This window comes from Sus scrofa, chromosome 8 (genome assembly GCF_054392235.1).
Source record: "Sus scrofa isolate SSC_HxYL_T2T_F1_AM1 chromosome 8, Sscrofa_HxYL_maternal_Yorkshire_Landrace_v2.0, whole genome shotgun sequence".
Lineage (NCBI taxonomy): Eukaryota > Metazoa > Chordata > Mammalia > Artiodactyla > Suidae > Sus > Sus scrofa.
In genome coordinates, this window is record NC_139390.1 from 80,122,862 (window position 1) to 80,142,397 (window position 19,536).

The 19,536-nt window shown below is 40.2% G+C and overlaps 1 protein-coding gene across 3 annotated transcripts in view; it reads left to right on the plus strand.

Annotated features, from left to right (window-relative positions):
• The window catches only part of FRAS1 (Fraser extracellular matrix complex subunit 1), a 453,363-nt gene that overhangs the window by 193,432 nt on the left and 240,395 nt on the right, over positions 1-19,536 (plus strand). For all 3 annotated transcript variants that reach the window (XM_013978814.3, XM_084972579.1, XM_021100604.2), the window contains exons 5-7: positions 8,197-8,356; positions 10,015-10,148; positions 18,076-18,159. In XM_013978814.3, coding sequence (XP_013834268.3) covers positions 8,197-8,356; positions 10,015-10,148; positions 18,076-18,159 — 378 coding nt within the window. The remainder of the gene's footprint in view (positions 1-8,196; positions 8,357-10,014; positions 10,149-18,075; positions 18,160-19,536) is intronic.

Here is a 19,536-nt window from a genome sequence, read left to right on the forward strand (position 1 = left end):
CACCTGCTTGTTCTCTTTGAGTCTGTGTCTTCTTTTATTGATGTCTTTAATTTTTAGAATACAGGTCATTCACCTCCTTGGTTAAATTTATTCCTAGGCATTTTATTCTTTTTGATGCAATTGTAAATGGGATTTAAAAAATTCTCTGATAGTTCATTTTTAGTGTATAGAAATGCAACAGATTTCTGTATATTAATTTTTTATCCTGCCACTTTGCTGAATTCATTTATTAGTTCAGTGGTTTTTTGGTGGCATCTTTAAGGGTTTTCTGTACATAGTGCTGTCATCTATAATAGTCATTTTATTTTTTCCTCCTCCAATTTGGATGTATTTTATTTCTTTTACTTATCTGCTTAATGTGGCTAGGACTTCCAATATTATTTCAATAAAAATGGTAAAAGTGGGCATTCTTAAGAATTTGTGTTCCTATCGTAGAAAAAAAAATGTTAGCTTTTCACATGTTAGCTGTGGGTTTGTGTATATGGCCATTATTATGTTGAGGTATGTTTCCTTTATAACCCACTTCGTTGAGTGTTTTAGTCATAAAAGGATGCTGGGCTTTGTCAAATGATTTTTCTGATCGTGTGATTTTTATCCTTTGCTTTGTTAATGTGGTATTATTACATTGATTAATTTGTGGATGTTGAATCATCCTTGCATCTCTGGAATGAATCCCACTTGATAATGATGTACGATTCTTTCAGTGTACTGTTGAATTATGTTTACTAATATTTTCTTAAGGATTTTTGCATCTATGTTTATCATAGATATTAGCTTGTAATTTTCCTTCTTTGTGGTATCTTTGTCTGACTTTGGTATCTGTGGTACTGACCTTATGGAATGAGTTTCGAAGTGTTCCTTCCTCTTACAGTTTTTTTTGAATGGTTTGAGAAGGATAGGTATTAACTCTTCTTTAATGTTTGGTAGAATCCCCTTGTATGTTGTTTGGCCCTAAAGTTTTGTTTGTTGAGATCTTTTTGATTACTGATTTTATTTTATTTTAGTTTAGTTTTTTAGGTTTTTTTTTTTGGGGGGGGGGGGCTGTACCCACAGCATATAGAAGTTCCCAGGCTAGGGGTCCAATTTGAGCTATAGCTGTCAGCCTGTGCCACAGCCACAGCATCTCGGGATCTGAGCTGCTTCTGCAACCTACACCACAGCTCATGGCACGCTGGGTCCTTAACCCACTGAGCAAGGCCAGGGATTGAACCCACATCCTCATGGTTACCACCGAGCCACAGTGGATACTCCTGGAGTATCTTTTCCGTCTATGTACATCTTTAGATATGAAGTGATTCTCTTGTATGCAGCATATAAATGGGTCTTTTTTTTTTTAATCCATTCAATCCCTCTTCCTTTTGATTGAAGTATTTAGTCCATTTACATTTGAAGTTATTATTGATATGTATGTACCTACTGCCATTTAGTTGTTTTCCAGCTGTTTTTGGTACTTCTTTGGTCCATTTTTCTTCTTTCAATCTCTTCCCTTGTGATTTGATGATTTTCTTTTTATTTTTTTGTGTATCTGTTGTAGGTTTTTGGTTTTTCGTTACCTCGAGGTTCATATATATTGACACACATACACACACATATATATGGCTGTTTGTTTTAAGCTGAAGGTCGCTTAAGTTTGAATGCATTCTAAAAGCACTACATTTTTACTCCCCTCTCAACACATTTTATTTTTTAATGTCATATTTCACATCCTTTTATTTTGTGTACTCCTTAACTATTCATTGTAAATGTTGATTTTATAATTTTTGTTTTTTAATTTTACTCACTTTTTAAGTGGTTGATCTATTATTGCCTTTGCTATATATTTCTCTTTACCAGTGAGATTTTTTTCAATCATATGTATTTTATTTCTAGTTACAGCCTTTGCTTTTCTGCTCAAAGAATACCCTTTAACATTTCTTTTTAAGGCCAGTTTAATGAACTCTAAGTTTTTGCTTGTCTGGGAGACTGTTTATCTTGCCTTCAATTCTGAATGATAGCCTTGCTGAGAAGCACATTCTTTTCAGCACTTTAAAGAGATCATGCCACTCTCTTATGGCCTGCATAGTTTCTGCTAAAAAAAATAATTGTAGGACTGTATCCCTCTCCGTATGAGGGAAATTTTCAGCCATTCTGTCTTTCTTTTATTTTTTTTTTTTACTTGATGAATTTTATTACATTTACAGGTGTACAAAAATCGTAACAACAAAACCCAACAGCATATCCATCCCAAACCCTCAGTATATCCCCCCAACCCCCAACCTGTCTCATTTGGAAACCATAAGTTTTTCAAAGTCTGTGAGTCAATATCTGTTCTGCAAAGTTCATTGTGTCCTTTTTTTAGATTCCAATATAAGTGATAGCGTTTGATGGTGGTGTCTCATTGTCTGACTGACTTCACGTAGCATGATAATTTCAAGGTCCATCCATGTTGCCAAAAATGCCGGTATTTCGTTCCTTTTGATGGCTGAGTAATATTCCACTGTGTAAATGTACCACATCTTCTTGATGCACTGCTCTGCCGATGGACATATAGGTAGTTTCCATGTCTTGGCTATTGAAAATAGTGCTGCAATGAACACTGGAATACATGTGTCTTTGCAAGTCATGGTTTTCTCTGGATAGATGCCCAGGAGTGGGGTTGCTGGATCAAATGGTAATTCTATTTTTAGTTTTCTGAGGCATCTCCATACTGTTCTCCACAGTGGTGGCACCCATTTACATTGCCACCAACAGTGTAATAGGGTTCCTTTTTCTCCACACCCTCTCCAGCGCTGATTGTTTGTAGACTTTTTTGATGATGGCCATTCTGGCTGGTGTAAGAAGGTACCTCATAGTGGTTTTGATTTGCATTTCTCTAATAATGAGTGATGTTGAACATCTTTTCATGTGTTTTGTGGCCATCCATATGTCTTCTTTGGAGAATTGTCTGTTTAGATCTTCTGCCCACTTTTTGATGGGGTTGTTTATTTTTTTGGTATTGAGCAGTAGGAGGTATTTATAAATTTTGGAGATTAATCCCTTGTCAATTGATTCATTTGCAAATATATTCTCCCCTTCTGTGGATTGTCTTTCATTTTGTTTAGGGTTTCCTTTGCTTGGCAGAAACTTTTAAGATTAATTAAGTTCCATTTGTTTATTTACTTTTGTTTTTATTGTCATTACTCTAAGAGGTGGATCTGAGAAGACGTTGCTGTCATTTCTGTCGGAGACTGTTTGGGCCTATGTTTTCCTCTAAGAGTTTTATACTATCTGGCCTTACATCTAGGTCTTTAATCCATTTTGAGTTTATTTTTGTGTATGGTGTTAGGGAGTGTTCTAATTTCATTCTTTTCCATGTGGCTGTCCAGTTTTCCCAGCACCACTTATTAAATAGGCTGTCTTTTCTCCATTATATATTCTTGCCTCTTTTGTCATAGATTAGTTGGCTGTAGGTGCATGGGTTTAATTTTGGGCTTTCTATCCTGTTCCACTGATCTATATGTCTATCTTTGTGCCAGTACCATATGGTTTTGATGATTGTTGCTTTGCAGTATAGTCTGAAGTCAAGGAGACTGATTCTTCCAGCTCCATTTTTCTTTCTCAGGATGTCTTTGGCTATTCTGGGTCTTTTGTGCTTCCAAACAAACTTTAAGATATTTAATTCGAGTTCTGTGAAAAATGTCCTTGTTAATTTAATAGGTATTGCATTGAATCTGTAGATTGCCTTGGGTAGTATAGTCATTTTGATAATATTGACTCTTCCAATCCAAGAGCATGGTTATGTCTTTTCATCTGTTTGTGTCATCTTTTATTTCTTTCATCAGTGCCTCGTAGTTTTCAGAGTACAGGTCTTTTGCCTCTTTAGGTAGGTTTACTCCTAGGTATTTTATTCTTTTGGGTGTGATGGTAAATGGGATTGCTTCCCCAATTTCTCTTTCTGATCTTTTATTGTTAATATATAGAAATGCTGTTGATTTCTGTGTATTAGTTTTGTATCCTGTGACTTTGCCAAATTCATGGATGAGCTTTAACAGTTTTCTGGTAGAATCTTTAGGATTTTCTAGGTATAGTATCATGTCATCTGCAAATAGTGATAGTTTTACTTCTTCCTTTCCAATTTGGATTCCTTTGATCTCTTTTACGTCTCTGATTGCCGTGGCTAGGACTTCCAGAACTATGTTGAAGAGTAGTGGCGAGAGCGGGCATCCTTGTCTTGTTCCTGATCTCAGCAGGAATTCTTTCAGCTTTTCACCATTGAGAATGATGTTAGCTCTGGGTTTGTCATATATAGCCTTTATTATGTTGAGGTGGGTTCCCTCTATGGCCACTTTTTTTTTTTTTTTTTTTTTTTTTTTTGTCTTTTTGCCATTTCTTGGGCCGCTCCTGCGGCATATGGAGGTTCCCGGGCTAGAGGTCAAATCGGAGCTGTAGCTGCCAGCCTACGCCAGAGCCACAGCAATGCAGGATCCGAGCCGCGTCTGTGACCTACACCACAGCTCACGGCAACGCCGGAACCTTGACCCACTGAGCAAGGGCAGGGATCGAACCCGCAACCTCATGGTTCCTAGTCGTATTCGTTAACCACTGCGCCACGACGGGAACTCCTCTATGGCCACTTTTTGAAGGGTTTTTATCAGAAATGGGTGTTGGATCTTGTCAAAGGCTTTTTCCGTGTCTATTGAGAGGATTATATGGTTTTTATTTTTCAGTTTGTTAATGTGGTGTATCACGCTGATTAATTTGCAGATATTGAAGAACCCTTGCATCCCTGGGATAAATCCCACTTGATCATGATGTACAATCCTTTTAATGTGTTGTTGGATGTAGTTTGCTAGTATTTTGTTGAGGATTTTTGCATCAATGCTCATTAGTGATATTGGCCTGTAGTTTTCTTTTTTTGTGGTATCTTTGTCTGGTTTATTATTTCTTCAAATAAGTATTATGTCTCTTCTCTATCTCTTCTTCTGCATTCCCTATAATGAGAATGTTAGTGTGCCTGGTGTTAATTTAGAGTTGCCTTAAACTATCCTCATTTAAATTTTTTTTTTCTTTTTGCTATAATGATTGGGTGATTTCCACTAGTCTGACTTCCATGTGCTTATGTATTCTTTATCACCTAATATGCTGTCAGTTTTCCTCTAGTGTATTTTTCATTTTAGGTGTTGTATTCCTCAGTTCTGAATGTTTCTTTTTTGTATTTTCTAACTCTTTGTTCAAGTTTTCACTGTGTTCTGCCTTTCTCCCAATTTCTATAAATATCTCTATGATCATTGCTTTAAACTCTTTATTAGGTAATTACGTTAGAGGTTTTTTCCACAGGGTTTTATCTTTTCCTTTCTTTTGGAAAAAATTCCTCTGTGACCTCATTTTGTTTGATTTTCTGGTTGTTTCTGTGAATTAGGTGAAATAATTATCTCTCCTGGTCTTAAAGGTGTGGCCTTGTGTAGGAGTGTCCCGTTTGTAGATTATATATGCCAGCTTGCCCTAGCAGGCTGGTTGGGTCCAGTGCAGGAGGGCTTGAGTGGATTTTAGGGTGCATCCAGGTGAGCTGGGACCTCCATGGCAAGGTGCTTGGGGTTGAAGTGGACACTGGCCAAGCCTCTCCTGGGCTAGGTTGGGGTTGCCACCTTGGTGGGATGGCTAGAGTTGGAGTGAGCACAGTCTGGCGAGTGTGTGCTGGGGCCACCTTTGCAGTCTCCTTAGAGTGCTGGGTGCTTTTCAAGCTGCTCTCTCTCTCTGCTGAGACTCAGAGAGAGTGAGTTTGTACACAGACCCTCTTTAAGAGTGAAGTCTTGGATTCTTACAGCTCTCTGACTTTCCGCTGATTTTGAAATCCAGTTATGGAGGTTCCTGGTGCAGTTCCCCATGGCTGTGGTGGTGCCCAATGGTGGGGTTCAAACCCTTCCCTCCTTACAGAGGACCTCCAGGTTTGCAATATCCCATTCTGCTCTTGAGTGGCCTGTCAGGGATATGGGTCCCCTTCTACCCATTTCAGTGAGGTTTTTTTCCATATATCCTATATTTTAGAAGAGATGTTGTACTAGTCTGCAGGTTGTTCTTAATGTTGTTCTGTATGTAGTTGTAATTTTAGTGTGTACATGAGAAGAGGTGAGCTTAGAATCTTCCTATTCTACCATCTTAATCTTGCCTCCTGTCCTTTTTTTTCTCATTGCCTGTAAGTGCTTTTGTATAGTAAAGCATAATTCTAATTAATGTAATTTGCAGTTTTAAAAATCAGTTTGTCATTTGCCTTTAAAAATTTTTTGTAATGTATATTTGACAGACTTTTAAAATTTTAACTCAGTAGAACCTATCCCTTTTTCTCTTATACTTTCTTCCTTTGCTTTTATGTGTAAGCCTCTCAAGGCATAAAGGTCAATAGCCTGCTGTGTCTTTTATTAGCCAATAGTTTATTAGCAAGTTATGGATTTGCCCATTTATATGCTGCACTAAATTTGAAATTTATATTTAATTATAAAAGAAGTAAAAATTGATGGAAGAGGACTTGGCCTTGGCATCGGGTCCCTTGCTACAATCACAGTCAGCACATGGTCATGAAAAGGAAAGGAAGGCTGTGGACTCGTGCAGTGGAGAACGGGGCGAGGACTAAGCACCTCCTACCTGCTACCCTCCTTGCTGACTCTTTTAACAACTACCTCATTTAACCTTTACAGTAACCAGTTGAATGGGGTATTTTCATACCTTTTCAGGGTTTTGGACCAGGAAGCTGAAATTTAGCAAGATTAAGTCACACACTCATAGTCTCCAAGGTAGAGAAGGCTGAAGTGAAATTTGAGAACATGCATGCATCCAAAGAGATCCTTGATTCATCCAGCTCAGTGGATTCTTTGCATTCCTGCCATCTTGTACTCCCAGTAATTCCACCTAAGGAAAGTAATCTTCATGATAGTAAAGTGAGCATTTGGTTCCCAAATAACTGGGTGACTGTGACTACCTATTACTCTCATTGTTACAATAATAGCCCTGGTCATTAGTGATTCCAAAATGTCAGACTTGGCATGCTTGCAACCTAGCAGCAATTTGCAGAATAAAGTGGTACTGACTTGTTTAGGTAGGAGCGAGTTCTTTTGTGCTTAAGAGAGATGAATAATTATTCTGGATGCTGGCCTGAGGAGAAGCAGGAGGGTGTTTATTTTCTATGCTTCTCAGTAACACAGTTGAAATCCCCAGATTATATTTAGGTGATTGAGCACCTCGAATGTGTGATGTTTTTAGTAGAGGTCTATATATGATTTGTGCTGAATCAGAGATCATATGCTACATTTAATAGAGGCAAGAAAGACCGATTCCAATATTTCCAAAAATGTTATAGGAGGAAAATTTTATTTGTTAAGCTAATTTTTTCAGACATTTTTTAAAGGGCTACCATTATTCCATTCTGCCATTGAGAACATAACGTATTTTGACAGCTACTTCCCCAAGCAATAAACATATTTGCAGTTTTCTGCATTCAGGGTTCACCTCCTTCTTTGCATCACATCTGAGAATGGCTCATTTAGATACTTTTGGTACTTAGTAAATCATATAAGTCAAAATATGGATCTGTTACATCACTGATACAGTGCCAGCTTTGGGAATGTTGAGCCCCATCCTAAAGTGGACTAGGAGCATTCTATGTATATAGATGAGCACCCTCGAAGGGAATGAGATGGCTCTGCCTTCGGGAGAACTGGAAGGACCAGGTGCCTCCTGCTGGCTATCACACTTTCCCTGGGGCCATGAGACAGACAGAAAGAGCATGGGGGAGGAGGGGGAGGGGCGGGAGGGAACATGAGTGTTGGAACTCAGCAGGGTAAAAAGTAAAGGCGAAAAAGGAAACAGGATCAGAGTGAGAGCCCTTGAAAATAATATGACTATTAAAGAGAATTCAGTACATATACGTGTATGAGTATGTATTTTACTTTGGTCTTCATAGCATTTTTAAAATGATAGGATGGGGTGATTTTTATTTTTGTGCTTTTCTGAAATTTTCAAGTACAGAATTTTAGAAATTAAAAAAAGAACAGTAATAGTCAATATTTAAATTGGCCCCCGACTTGGAATATTGCTAGACCTGGTCTCGACCTTGCAAGCCGTCTTCCGTCTTTCCTGACCCCCATCCTTCATTTGTTGCAGAGAAGGCTTGTTTCTGTTTGGTCAAATGAAAGTCTGTATTCTGACAATAACCTTCTTTTTCTTTTTTCTTTTCCTAATGCACAGCATGGGACAGAGTGGACCGCCTCGCCGTGTGGTGTGTGCTCTTGTGCTCACGGGGAGGTCCAATGCACCCCCCGACCATGCCCACCACTCTTGTGTGGACACCAGGAGCTGGAATTCATCCCTGAAGGAAGCTGCTGCCCAGTCTGTGTGGGCCCTGGGAGTGAGTATGAGCTTGTGGAGAGAGAGCCTCTTGGCCTTTGAGGTTAACCTGGTGACATCCCACATCTTTCTTGATCGGCAGGGCTCGAATATCCCTAGCCCCACTCCTTACTAGAAGCAAGATGCAGCCTTGCACTTGGCAGGAAGCAATGTTGCAGAGAGTGAGGTTGGAACAGATTCTTAAGCTCCATTCCAAATCTGGGCTTCTGAGACTCTCTGGCCCATTATTTTGCCTTGGCCAGATGCATCCCTCTGCATTCATAGCTCCTGAAGGAAAGGGCAGAAGGACAAGATCCTTTGATACGATTCCATAAGGCCAAGGTAGTTCCTCCTGCCCCTTTAAGGGACAAATTACTTCTCCATGTAGCATTGCCAGCACTAATTTTGGTGTCTGGTCTTTTAGGTGACATAACATCTTTCTCCAAAGTACACTGAGCATCTCTGGCTGTTTCATTTGTCTTTATGGCATCTTTGCCGTGGGGATCATGCATGCCTGCAAACCGAGGCATAGCTCAGCAACCCAGGGCCACACTTCCAGACCCTCTCCTTAGAATCCACACTTGATCCAAGTACTCTTTTATTATGTTTTAGGGATGTATGTCCCTTTCCATTTTTATAATTAAGAAGTACATACTTCACGATAAATACGAATTATTGTCATTGCTAACATTATATTCTCTCCTAGCATATAACAGCTAGAATTACTCTTTTTAAATAGCCCCTGGAAGCTACAGTCTATTCTTGCCTTTTTCCTTTAAAAAGACCTTTGGTTTCTTTCTGATCCCTAGTTATTCCATCCCTGGCAACCATTTAGCCTGGAGAACCATTCCGGGGATTAAAAAGTATGGTTAGGATGGTGAAAGTAGAATGTATTCCTCCTGCATTTCAGATGTCACCACCAGAACAGGATGGATGGCCAAATAAGCCAAGTAAAAATACGCCAACAACAGTGTTTAGGGAAGGGGCAGGGGGCTTTTGGGGTTTTTGGGCTTTCTTAAATTTTAGGGCTTTCTTGTTGGCTCTCCATGAGAAAGCTCTATTGGAAGCATTTGGCCTGGAGAGACTGGGGGATCAGCCATTGCCAACCCCCTCATTGACTGGGTGCCTCATAGAAATGCAGAGCCCCTCGTTCAAAGTGCAGGAGACAAAAAGCTTTTATTTCCTGGTCTTTCTCAACCTGTCACGTTTTACGTTTGCTGTTAGTGTCACACTCCCTCAGGTGTGGGAATGTTTGCTGGGTGGGTGAGGCCTCCACAGGCACCCCAGGCCCCCAGGCCCTACCCTGCTCCTAGGTGCCTATGGCACTGCACCCAGCTCCCCACTATGGGTGAAGGGTGGAAGCATCCACTGGGCACAGATTTGGACTCATGCTCCGGGGAACCCAGGAAGTCAAGGAGGCAGCAGGAGGTAGGACCAGGCAAGAGCCAAGGCTGCAAACCCCTAGCCTGGGCTACCTTATCGCACCCAACTTCAGAGGGAAAGGTATTAAGAACTCTATACAGTGACTACAGAGCGTTACTCCTAAGTGGAGGCCCCCTTGTTGGCACTGCGCCCCCTGCACAGGGCCTCTGTGCCGTGCTGGCCGGCATCAGCCATGCCATCAGCCTGGGATCAGCAAGTGCAGTGCCCCCAGTAATCCTCATTGCTCTGACCTTTCAGAACCCTGTTCCTATGAAGGCCGTGTGTTTCAGGATGGGGAGGACTGGCCTTTGAGTCGATGTGCCAAGTGTGTGTGTAGAAATGGGGTCGCCCAGTGCTTCACCGCTCACTGCCAGCCTCTGTTTTGTAAGCAGGTAAGGAAGACAGCCTCAGATGGATCCTTCACAGACTGTTAACTTCACTGTGTAGAACTTGGAGTCTCTTCTGAGATTATGTCAGGCAGGCCTCGGAAGTCCTGGAACAAGAAGCAAAGGCTGTTTTATTTCCCTTATCCTTTTGGAGACCACCCCTGAGACGCATCTTTTACCCTTAGAAGCTGCAGATAGGTCTCATCTGCCATTTAGGCTAATTGTTATGTAATGAAAGTGAGCCTTGAGGGTAAGCGCCAAGAAGCCGCCAACTCTAGTTGCAGATGTTCCAAAAATGTTAAGCTAAACATCTGGAAAACTCACTTAGATGATCAGGATTGTTGTTGTTTTTCAGTGCATAGGTATAGTCTGCTTTTTAATGACATATATATGTTTCTGAACCTAGTTATCCAGACATACATTATTTAATTCTTAGAAGATGGTGATTCAAATTATCAATGGATTTTCTCTGAGGAGGTTTAAAATATGAGATCTTGTTCTTCATTTAAAGCTGATCTGATTTTTCAAAACATTAGGCTCTACATACAAATTTAGAAGAGAAAATCAATTGCAAATAAATTTGGTACACATGGTATTTTATAGTTTTGTTTTTTTTTATTCTTCCAGTAGCTCCTATGGATGTTCCTTGGCAGTTGACAGATAACCATGAAAGGAGTTTGCCTCCAGTTGAAAAATAGCTCATTTTTGATCTAAGGAAAAGCTGGAAGCCAGCATTCAGTTGATACAGAGCAGTACTTTGTGTCAAATAAAACAAAATCAATAACATGGCATATTGTGACAATTGGGCAATATTTTTAAAGGCAGACAAAAGGCCATTAGACAAGAAATGCTAAATGCCAAATCAAGGGAAAATGTATCTAATTGGAGGACTGGATTGTAGTACCCACACTACAGCAACTACTGCACTCATGTCAGCGATGAGTCAATTCATCACCGAGTCATCCTAGCTTTCAGATTACAAATGAGCTTCTTGGCAGAATTGCATAATATCTTACATTCAGAGGATGTAGTGGTGTTGGACATTTTTTTTTTAATGGTTTTTATTTTTTCCATTATAGTTGGCTTACAGGGTTCGGTCAATTTTCTACTGTACAGCAAAGTGGCAAAGTGACCCAATCTCTCTCTCTCTTTCTCTTTCTCACACACATATACATTCTTTTTCTCATATTATCCTCCATCATGGTCCATCACAAGTGACTAAAAATAGTCCCCTGGGCTATACAGCAGGATCTTCTTGCTTATCCACTACAAATGCAAAAGTTTGCATCTGTTAACCCCAGACTCCTAGTCCATCTCACTCCCTCCTCCTCCACCTTGGCAACCACAAGTCTGTTCTCCAAGTCCATGAGTTTCTTTCCTGTGGAAAGGTTCATTTGTGCTGTTATATTAGATTCCAGATATAAGCGGTACCATATTATATTTGTCTTTCTCTTTCTGACTTACTTCACTTAGTATGAGATTCTCTAGTTCCATCCCTGTTGCTGCAAATGGCATTATTTTGTTCTTTTTATGGCTGAGTAGTATTCCATTGTGTATGTATACCACATCTTCTTAATCCATTCATCTGTCAGTGGACATTTAGGTTGTTTCCATGTCTTTGCTCTTGTGAAGAGTGCTGCAGTGAACATACAGGTGCATGTATCTTTTTCAGGGAAAGTTTTGTCTGGATATATGCTCAAGAGTGGGACTGTGGGGTTATATGATAGTTCTATATTTCATTTTCTGAGGTACCTCCATACTGTATTCCATAGTGGTTGTACCAATTTACATTCGTGTTGGGCATTTTGATGTACACATTCCAGGGTTTAGTCCCCTTGTGTAAGAAGGGTATTTAAGCAGTTTGCCACAATTACAATAAGGGAGGTGAGAGAAGGGATGGAGTAAACACACCATTGTGAACCTTCTATTTTAAGTATTTAAAAACTGAACCATGGGCTGCAAGTACAGGGTTTGATTGGAATAATTGAAAGTACTGGTTATAATTTTTATAAACATTAAATATGAATTCTTGCTTCAAACAGTACTCCCTTACAGTTTGCATGGATTAATTTAAAAAGGTGAAATTTGGTACCATACTTTAGAGCTAATTGATATGCAAGCATTCGGAAGTCTTAGAAATAGATTGATTTTAATCACTCTTGTATCAAGTCTATAGTTTTGCCTTGACATTAAAAAGGACCCGGGAGTTCCCGTCGTGGTGCAGTGGTTAACGAATCCAACTAGGAACCATGAGGTTGCGGGTTCGATCCCTGCCCTTGCTCAGTGGGTTAACGATCCAGCGTTGCCGTGAGCTGTGGTGTAGGTTGCAGACGTGGCTCGGATCCCGCGTTGCTGTGGCTCTGGCGTAGGCCAGGGGCTGCAGCTCTGATTCGACCCCTAGCCTGGGAACCTCCATATGCCGCGAGAGCAGCCCAAAGAAATAGCAAAAAAGACAAAAAAAAAATAATAATAATAAAAAAAATAAAAAAATAAAAAAGACCCAACTGTCAGACTATTTAAACCATTTTCCTAGATTTAATGTCACTATGAAATATTGGCTATTCTGGTGACATGAAGAGGTGCTATAGAAGTAGTACCTTTGTTGGAATTACCACTACCATCTAACCAATACCATCACCACATTTTGAGCGTTTATTAATTTGAAGAGCTTTTTAATTCTTATGACAACCCTATAAAGTAGGAGCTATATTATTATCCCATGTTATAGGAGATAAAATTGAGATACAGAGTTTAAATAATTTGCCCAAGGTACCAATGTTGGGAAGTGCCAGTGCTTCTAACTAGGCAGTTCTACATCACAACCTTAGCAGACCACACCTGACTCACATTTTTAACCATTACGCTCTATCGCCTCCCCAAATGCTGAGTTACATATCATTTATGTATAGTAATAACCACAAAAACAATAGTTGCCAACATCACCGAGCATGTTTGCAAGCATTTTATTTGCATTAACTCATTGTCTTTAAAAAGCACAAGTTCATTGGAAAAAATGTATTTCCAGGTGTTTAGCTCTAGAAAAATTTGATCTTTTTTTAATATAAAGTGTTTCTTTAATTGTAAAAGGAGTCTGTATTCATTAAGGAGCGTTTGGGAAAAGCAGAAAAGAAAATGATCATCCATATTTCTACCACCCAGAAAGATCACAATAGAATTTTTTTTGTAATTTATTCCAAGGTTTTGGTAGGCAAATGTGGATATATTTGTTTGCACAGTCACAATCTGATTTTAGGAGGTGGTGATCATCTGTGACAAAAGGAGAAATTCCTAGGTTCAATTAAGGGGTTGTTTCCTTAGTGGGTGATGTAAATTCAGAATAAAATTGCTTCCTTTCTGCTTTTGTCCTTGTGAACAGAGCCCTACCCTAACCCATCAGCATTTTTGTAAGCTTATGAAAATGATCTGTCTGATGAGAGTTCTTTCTGATGCTGTTATCACCAATTTTTCTTTAATTCTACAGTTTTCTCATTCCCAATATTGATTAATCTAAGTCAATTGAACTATATATTTGGATTTTTTTTCAAAAAAGATAGAAAATTGATGTCTTTTGAGCCCCTGGGTGTTTAAAAACAATTTTCTTTTTGCCTACCTTCAAGAAAGATCATTTGTAGGGGTCTAAAATTTAAGGAGATAATAATCTCTTCCATATCAACTATAGACTCCCTTCCATTGAATTCTGGAATTTAGTGCCATGGAGATTTGTCTGCTTTCTATTCTGTTATATTCAGCTAATTTACTCTGTTGCATTCTTGCAAGATGTTTGTTTATCTTTATAATTGAAACACTTTCCCCAGATATTTCTAAGTGAGGTGTCTTTTCACATATTTTGCCTAGAATGTTGTGAAGCCCTTTCAGTCTGTATTCCAGTTTTTGAAATGTTTTCTTTAGTTATGGCCTTGACCTGCCATGTCTGTTCCAATTAATCTCATTTCTCCAGAAATAGCTATGACTCTTAGATTGCTCCCCTGAATTCCCCCTCATTATTGATCAGGTTCTCTCTCATCATTTTTTACTTTGTGTCTTTCCTCTGCATTATGGAGAGGGCTTCTTGAGTTTGTATGTACTACCTCCAGTATTGATTTTAATTTAATGATTTTGCTTTAATTTTCTTTTAATTCTTCCTTATTTCTCCCATCATTGGTTTATCTATTTTTTTTCAATCCCAATGCTTTTTCTTTCTTTATTGCTTCTTGCTTCTATTTAACAAAGACGCTGTCTTCTATCTTATTAAGTTGCAAAATGGCTTTAAGTTTTTTTTTTTCAGACCCTGCAATACATAGTGTTCAGAGAGCTGCTCTTTCTGTGAATCTTCAGAGTGCCCTTACTTTTGCTTGCTTGGGTTTTTCCACCCAGTTCCTTCCTTTCTACTTGCTCAATCTCAATCAAGAGAAATCTGTCCATACCCACTGATTGAAGGCTACAGGGGTAAGCAGCTTGCCCTTGGCTAATTCCCCTCCTTGGATCCATTGCCAGGTGCTAAGAAATGTGCCTGTTTCCCTGAACAAGGGTCTGGCTGGATTTTGTTTAGTATAACTCAACTGTATTGAGATCAGATCTTTTCCTATCACCACTGCCCAACTCTCTTACATTTTGGATTCAAGAAACAAAAAACTGTGGCCCCCAGTTTGCACTGCTGCGAGGCTTCTTTCCATGTCTCTCAGTGACTGCTTTACACTTGAGGCATCCTCTTCCCCAGTGCTTTTCTTCTACCTACCCCACCCCAGCCACGTGCTTCCCACTCTTTTTGTTTGTTTCTCTCCTCCCCCCACTTTTTTTACATTACGGGCTCTGATGAGAGGTAGGAAGAAAGATATTGAGGGAGGTGAAAGGCCAGGATGGCATTCTGGCCACTTCAGACAGCAGCCCCGCACATTGTAGAGACAAATCCATGTTGCATTTGATACAGGAAGGCAGAGAGATGAGAAGAAATCATGGTTCTTAGTTCAATTTAGGTTCACAAAGCAAAGAAAGGCCACAGAATGTCTTTTTTTTTTTTTTTTTTTTTTGTCTTTTTAGGGTCACACCTGTGGCATATAGAGGTTCCCAGGCTAGGGATCAAATCAGAGCTATGGCTGCCAGCTTACACCACAGTCACAGCAACGCAGGATCTGAGCTTCTTCTGTGACCTACACCACCGGATCCTCAAACCACTGAGCAAGGCCAGGGATTGAACCTGCAACCTCATGTTTCCTAGACAGATTCCTTTCCTCTGTGCCACGACGGGAACTCCCACAGAATGTCTTATGGTCAGGGGGACTTCCCCTTGGCAATGGCAAGAGGTTTGCCGTTCTACTTTATGGTGGTAGAAATTATGTCTTATTTTTGTATCTTCAGAAGTATCATAGAGGAGGTATCATATTTTGTCAGGAGCCATTAGCCATAATACACTCTAAACTTTGTCGTGAGTATTTTTATTTAAGGAATATGGAAAACCATAATTAAATAAATTTGACCCTTGAACAACAAAGTTCGAACCAAATGAGTCTGCTTATATGTGGATTGTTTTCAATGGCAAGAACTGCAGTACTATGCCATACAGCCATGGTTGAATCCAAGGATGTAGAACCACAGATACGGAGGGCTGACTATAACTTATACTCTGATTGGGTTGGCCCCCATAACCCCTACATTATTCAAGGGTCAACTGTGTATCCTTGTGGTCCTACCCAAAATGATAATGATACTAATCATATCTTTTTTGTACCAAACTCCTGTGATTACTGAGGGTACCACATTAGACCTGGGGTCGGTAAACTTCTTCAGTTAAGAGTCAGATAGTGATCACATTCAACTTTGTGTGCCATGTAGTTGGAACATCTGCTCAGCTCTGCCATCATAGCACAAAACATGCGGAGACAATATGAGCATGAATAGATGTGGCCGTGTTGCCATAAACGTTTATGGAAATTGGTGGTGGGCTGGATTTGGTCATCAGTACATAGTATGCTGGTCCCTGGATAGTCTATAGGTTTAGAAGGGAAAATCCATGAAGACCAGAGTGATAGAATTCAGGCGTATGATAGCAGTGAAAGTGTTCAGCTAAAAAGTCTTTCTTGTTTCTCTGATCCACTTTGCTACTCATCTTCTTACCTGCCTCTCCAGTTGTTCTGCTTATAGAGTACCAGCCCAGGGGGATCTCAGCTCTCAATTATGAAGTTTTCTCATATCCCAGGATACTTTCTCTTTAAATGCTTCTCCTTTCTGTTTTTGTTGGTCTCTATTTATGAAGAAAGATTCTGTCAATAAAATATGTAACTGGGCATTTCCAATAAGAATTGTAGAGCTTGATAGCCTTGTACTAACCTCTGAATAAATAATTACCCTTCCCCGACACTTTCCAGTTGACTCTGCCACTTGGGTTGACTCTGTACTTGGGTTTAGTCCATCTTGGTTAAGATAGATTGACACTGGCTCTATATTTGTATTCAAGATCTATGATCATGACATGTGTCCTCTGTTTACTTGACAGTGTGCAAGTTCATTGTTCACTTCAGTAAAGTTATTGAATAGTGAGCATGACATCAGATAATGTTTTACTTCCTCACTGAAATTTCGTTAAACTGAAGAGTTCTGAGGTCAAGGAATGCTCAACAACTTCAATGCATGTCTAATTTTCACATACTCTAGTATTAAATACCAATGGTCATAATATTTTTTTATAGAATTATAAAGAAATAAAGGAACCTAAAGCAGAGAAAACCGTTGTTATTTTAATTCCAGTGATTTAGGTGTATGAAATAAATCCCTATTAGATAGTAATGCAGTAATCTTTCTGATCATATATAATTGGGTTAAAAAAAACTACTGTGGTATTACTGGAATTTTCCATGAAAAAGTAAGCTTATTTGACCCAGACACTAAAACACACCCCCGAGTACACTGCCTTCTTTTTTCTTGCAGAGTGAATTCTATGGCAACAATGATAACACAATCTCATTTTCTGCTTTTTGAAAGAGAAAGTGCAGATAACTGTTCAGGAGCTATGTTTGTATAAGATCTACCACATTTTATCCATGGAATTGGTTTATTCTAATCCTTTTTCTCCTGCTTTTAATTTGTCTACCTTCCTGCCATTCAAAAGGCTAGTGTAATAAGTCAAAGTAAGAAGCTGACGCCTTGGCATTAATGAGGAGACTAATGCCATGAAAATTCTTCTTGGGCAGCAGAGACAAAGGGTCTGATATTCCAGGGGTGGAGGTGGCAGAGTTGAGAATGTAGGAGTGTGGCAATAGGAAGTTCTTCAGGCATTTAGTGTTTGTCACCCACATTTTACTCACTTAGTCCTAGATATCATAGGGGCATGATAGATTTTTTTTTTTTCATGTTAAACCTCCCTAATGTATATATATAAAAGTATGGGTTCACATAAAGATGCAAAAGAATAGTGAAATAGTATGTCAGTGGAGGGGTACCTTCACTTTGAGATTAGCAGTAATTCAGCAGGAGTGTAAATGTTCTTAAGTGTTGAAATGGTTGGTGCTCTGAAGTCTCTCTGCCAACCATTTACTATTACCAAGTCAGCTCTGTGACCTTAGGTGAGTCACACAACCTCTCTGGTCTTTACTTTTCTCTTTTGTAAAGGCAGGATAAGGACATCTGTTTCACAGGGTCATGTAAAGCACTTGAAACCGTACCTGGCCAACTGGAATTACTGTCATTATGGTTATCAGTTGTGCTTTTGTTCCTTCTTAGAAGTGGATGGGACTCGAGGAATGTGCAGACATTTTAAGGGCCCTGAGAAGTGCTCTTTCTTATCAAAGTACCAAGTGACTCAGAAATGCTAAACGAGAGGAAGTTGCTATTTGTGGATGCTTGAGGCACATGACTGAGTTGGCTGGGAGTGAAATTTTCCTAGTCCTGTGGATTTTATTAATATCGCCTTTTGATGGTTTGCCTTTTCGGGGGTGTTAAGGATGAAACCCTAGTCCGAGTCCCTGGAAAATGTTGCCCGCAGTGCTCTTCGCGATCCTGCTCCACAGCCAGCCAAGTACACGAGGTAAGCTTTGATCTGCCCAAGTAGGGGTTTTGACACCCGTTCCCCCACATCGCTCTCTGCCCTTCTAACCACCACACCTCCCCAACCCTTGTCTGACTCTGCCAGGATTAGTAACTCAGTACATAAACGGCTTTTTTCTTCTCTTCATGTAAAGCCTTTGTGAAAAAATTAAATCGGAGGGGATTAGAAATATAAAAGAATGTGCTGGCAAGCAGAACCTGGTTCATGAACCTTGGCGAACTTAATGTTCACACATCTTGAAGGGGAAAAGGACTATGGTTGGTTACTATCAGCTTACACTTAGGTTGGTGGCTCTGGAAATGTCTGTTGACTTTGGTTGGATTTTATGCTCTGATATCCAGAGACAGAGTCTCCCTGCCTTCCGGTGGGGTAGGGCAGGGGGGTGAGAGGTGAGAGAGAGCAGGGGGCCAGAAGCTGGTGGTGGTGGAGCCTGCAAACTTAAAAGGACTGTTGGGACAGCCTAGATAACTACCCAACACATAGTAGGCACCAAATAAAAGTGAACTCAGCAATTTCCGTGAATGAATGAATTCATGTTCTGTCTTGGGAGTGCCCACCTGAGCCCAGAGAAGCGAAGAATATATAAAAAATAAATCCAACTACTTCCCTTGCTTGCCAGTCATTCTAAGGAAAACCAAACAGAAATTGGGATTTTCAACTCTCAGTAGAGGATTTAGAACTGAAGTCTTAACGGCATGGTGATGCAGATTCTTAGATAGGTCCCTTGAAGTCTACATGAAAGTAACTGATGGGGAAAGGATTTTTGTATGTCCTAGATCTATGCTAGTACCTATGTGCTAGGTTAACTTCTCCTGGAAGAGATGGGCTCTATATCTCTTGTGGCAGCAAGTAACAAATGCTCCTCTAAAAGTGGCTAAAATGAACATTCACCATCTCAGATAACAAGAAGCCTAGACACGGGGCGGTCGCAGGGTTGATCAGTCCAGATCTTGGTGGTATTGTCTTTTGATCTTTCCACCCTGCCATCCTCAGCAAGCTGGCATTTGCTTTTGGCCTTGTCGTGGCATATCCCAGTATGGCCTCCACAGCTTCAGGAGCTCACCCTCACCCCATCATTGCTAAGGCCTGGTGGAAGAAAGGGCTGGGCTCTTCTTTTATGGGGGCGGAGTCTTCCTTCCACCTCCGCTTCTCTGGCACACTTCCCTGAGGTCCCCTAGGTTAGGACTGGGACCGAGTCTGTACGCTGCCTGCAGGGAAGCTGGGGAAGTGCGATCGCGGCCCTGAGAGCCGGGTCTCCCAGCCAAGAAGAAGAGCGGAAGAACCACCTTGATTAGCTGCGAACAGGGTCTCCCTATTAATTTCCATGTTCCAGGGCCTCTCTGTGCCTGGCAGAGA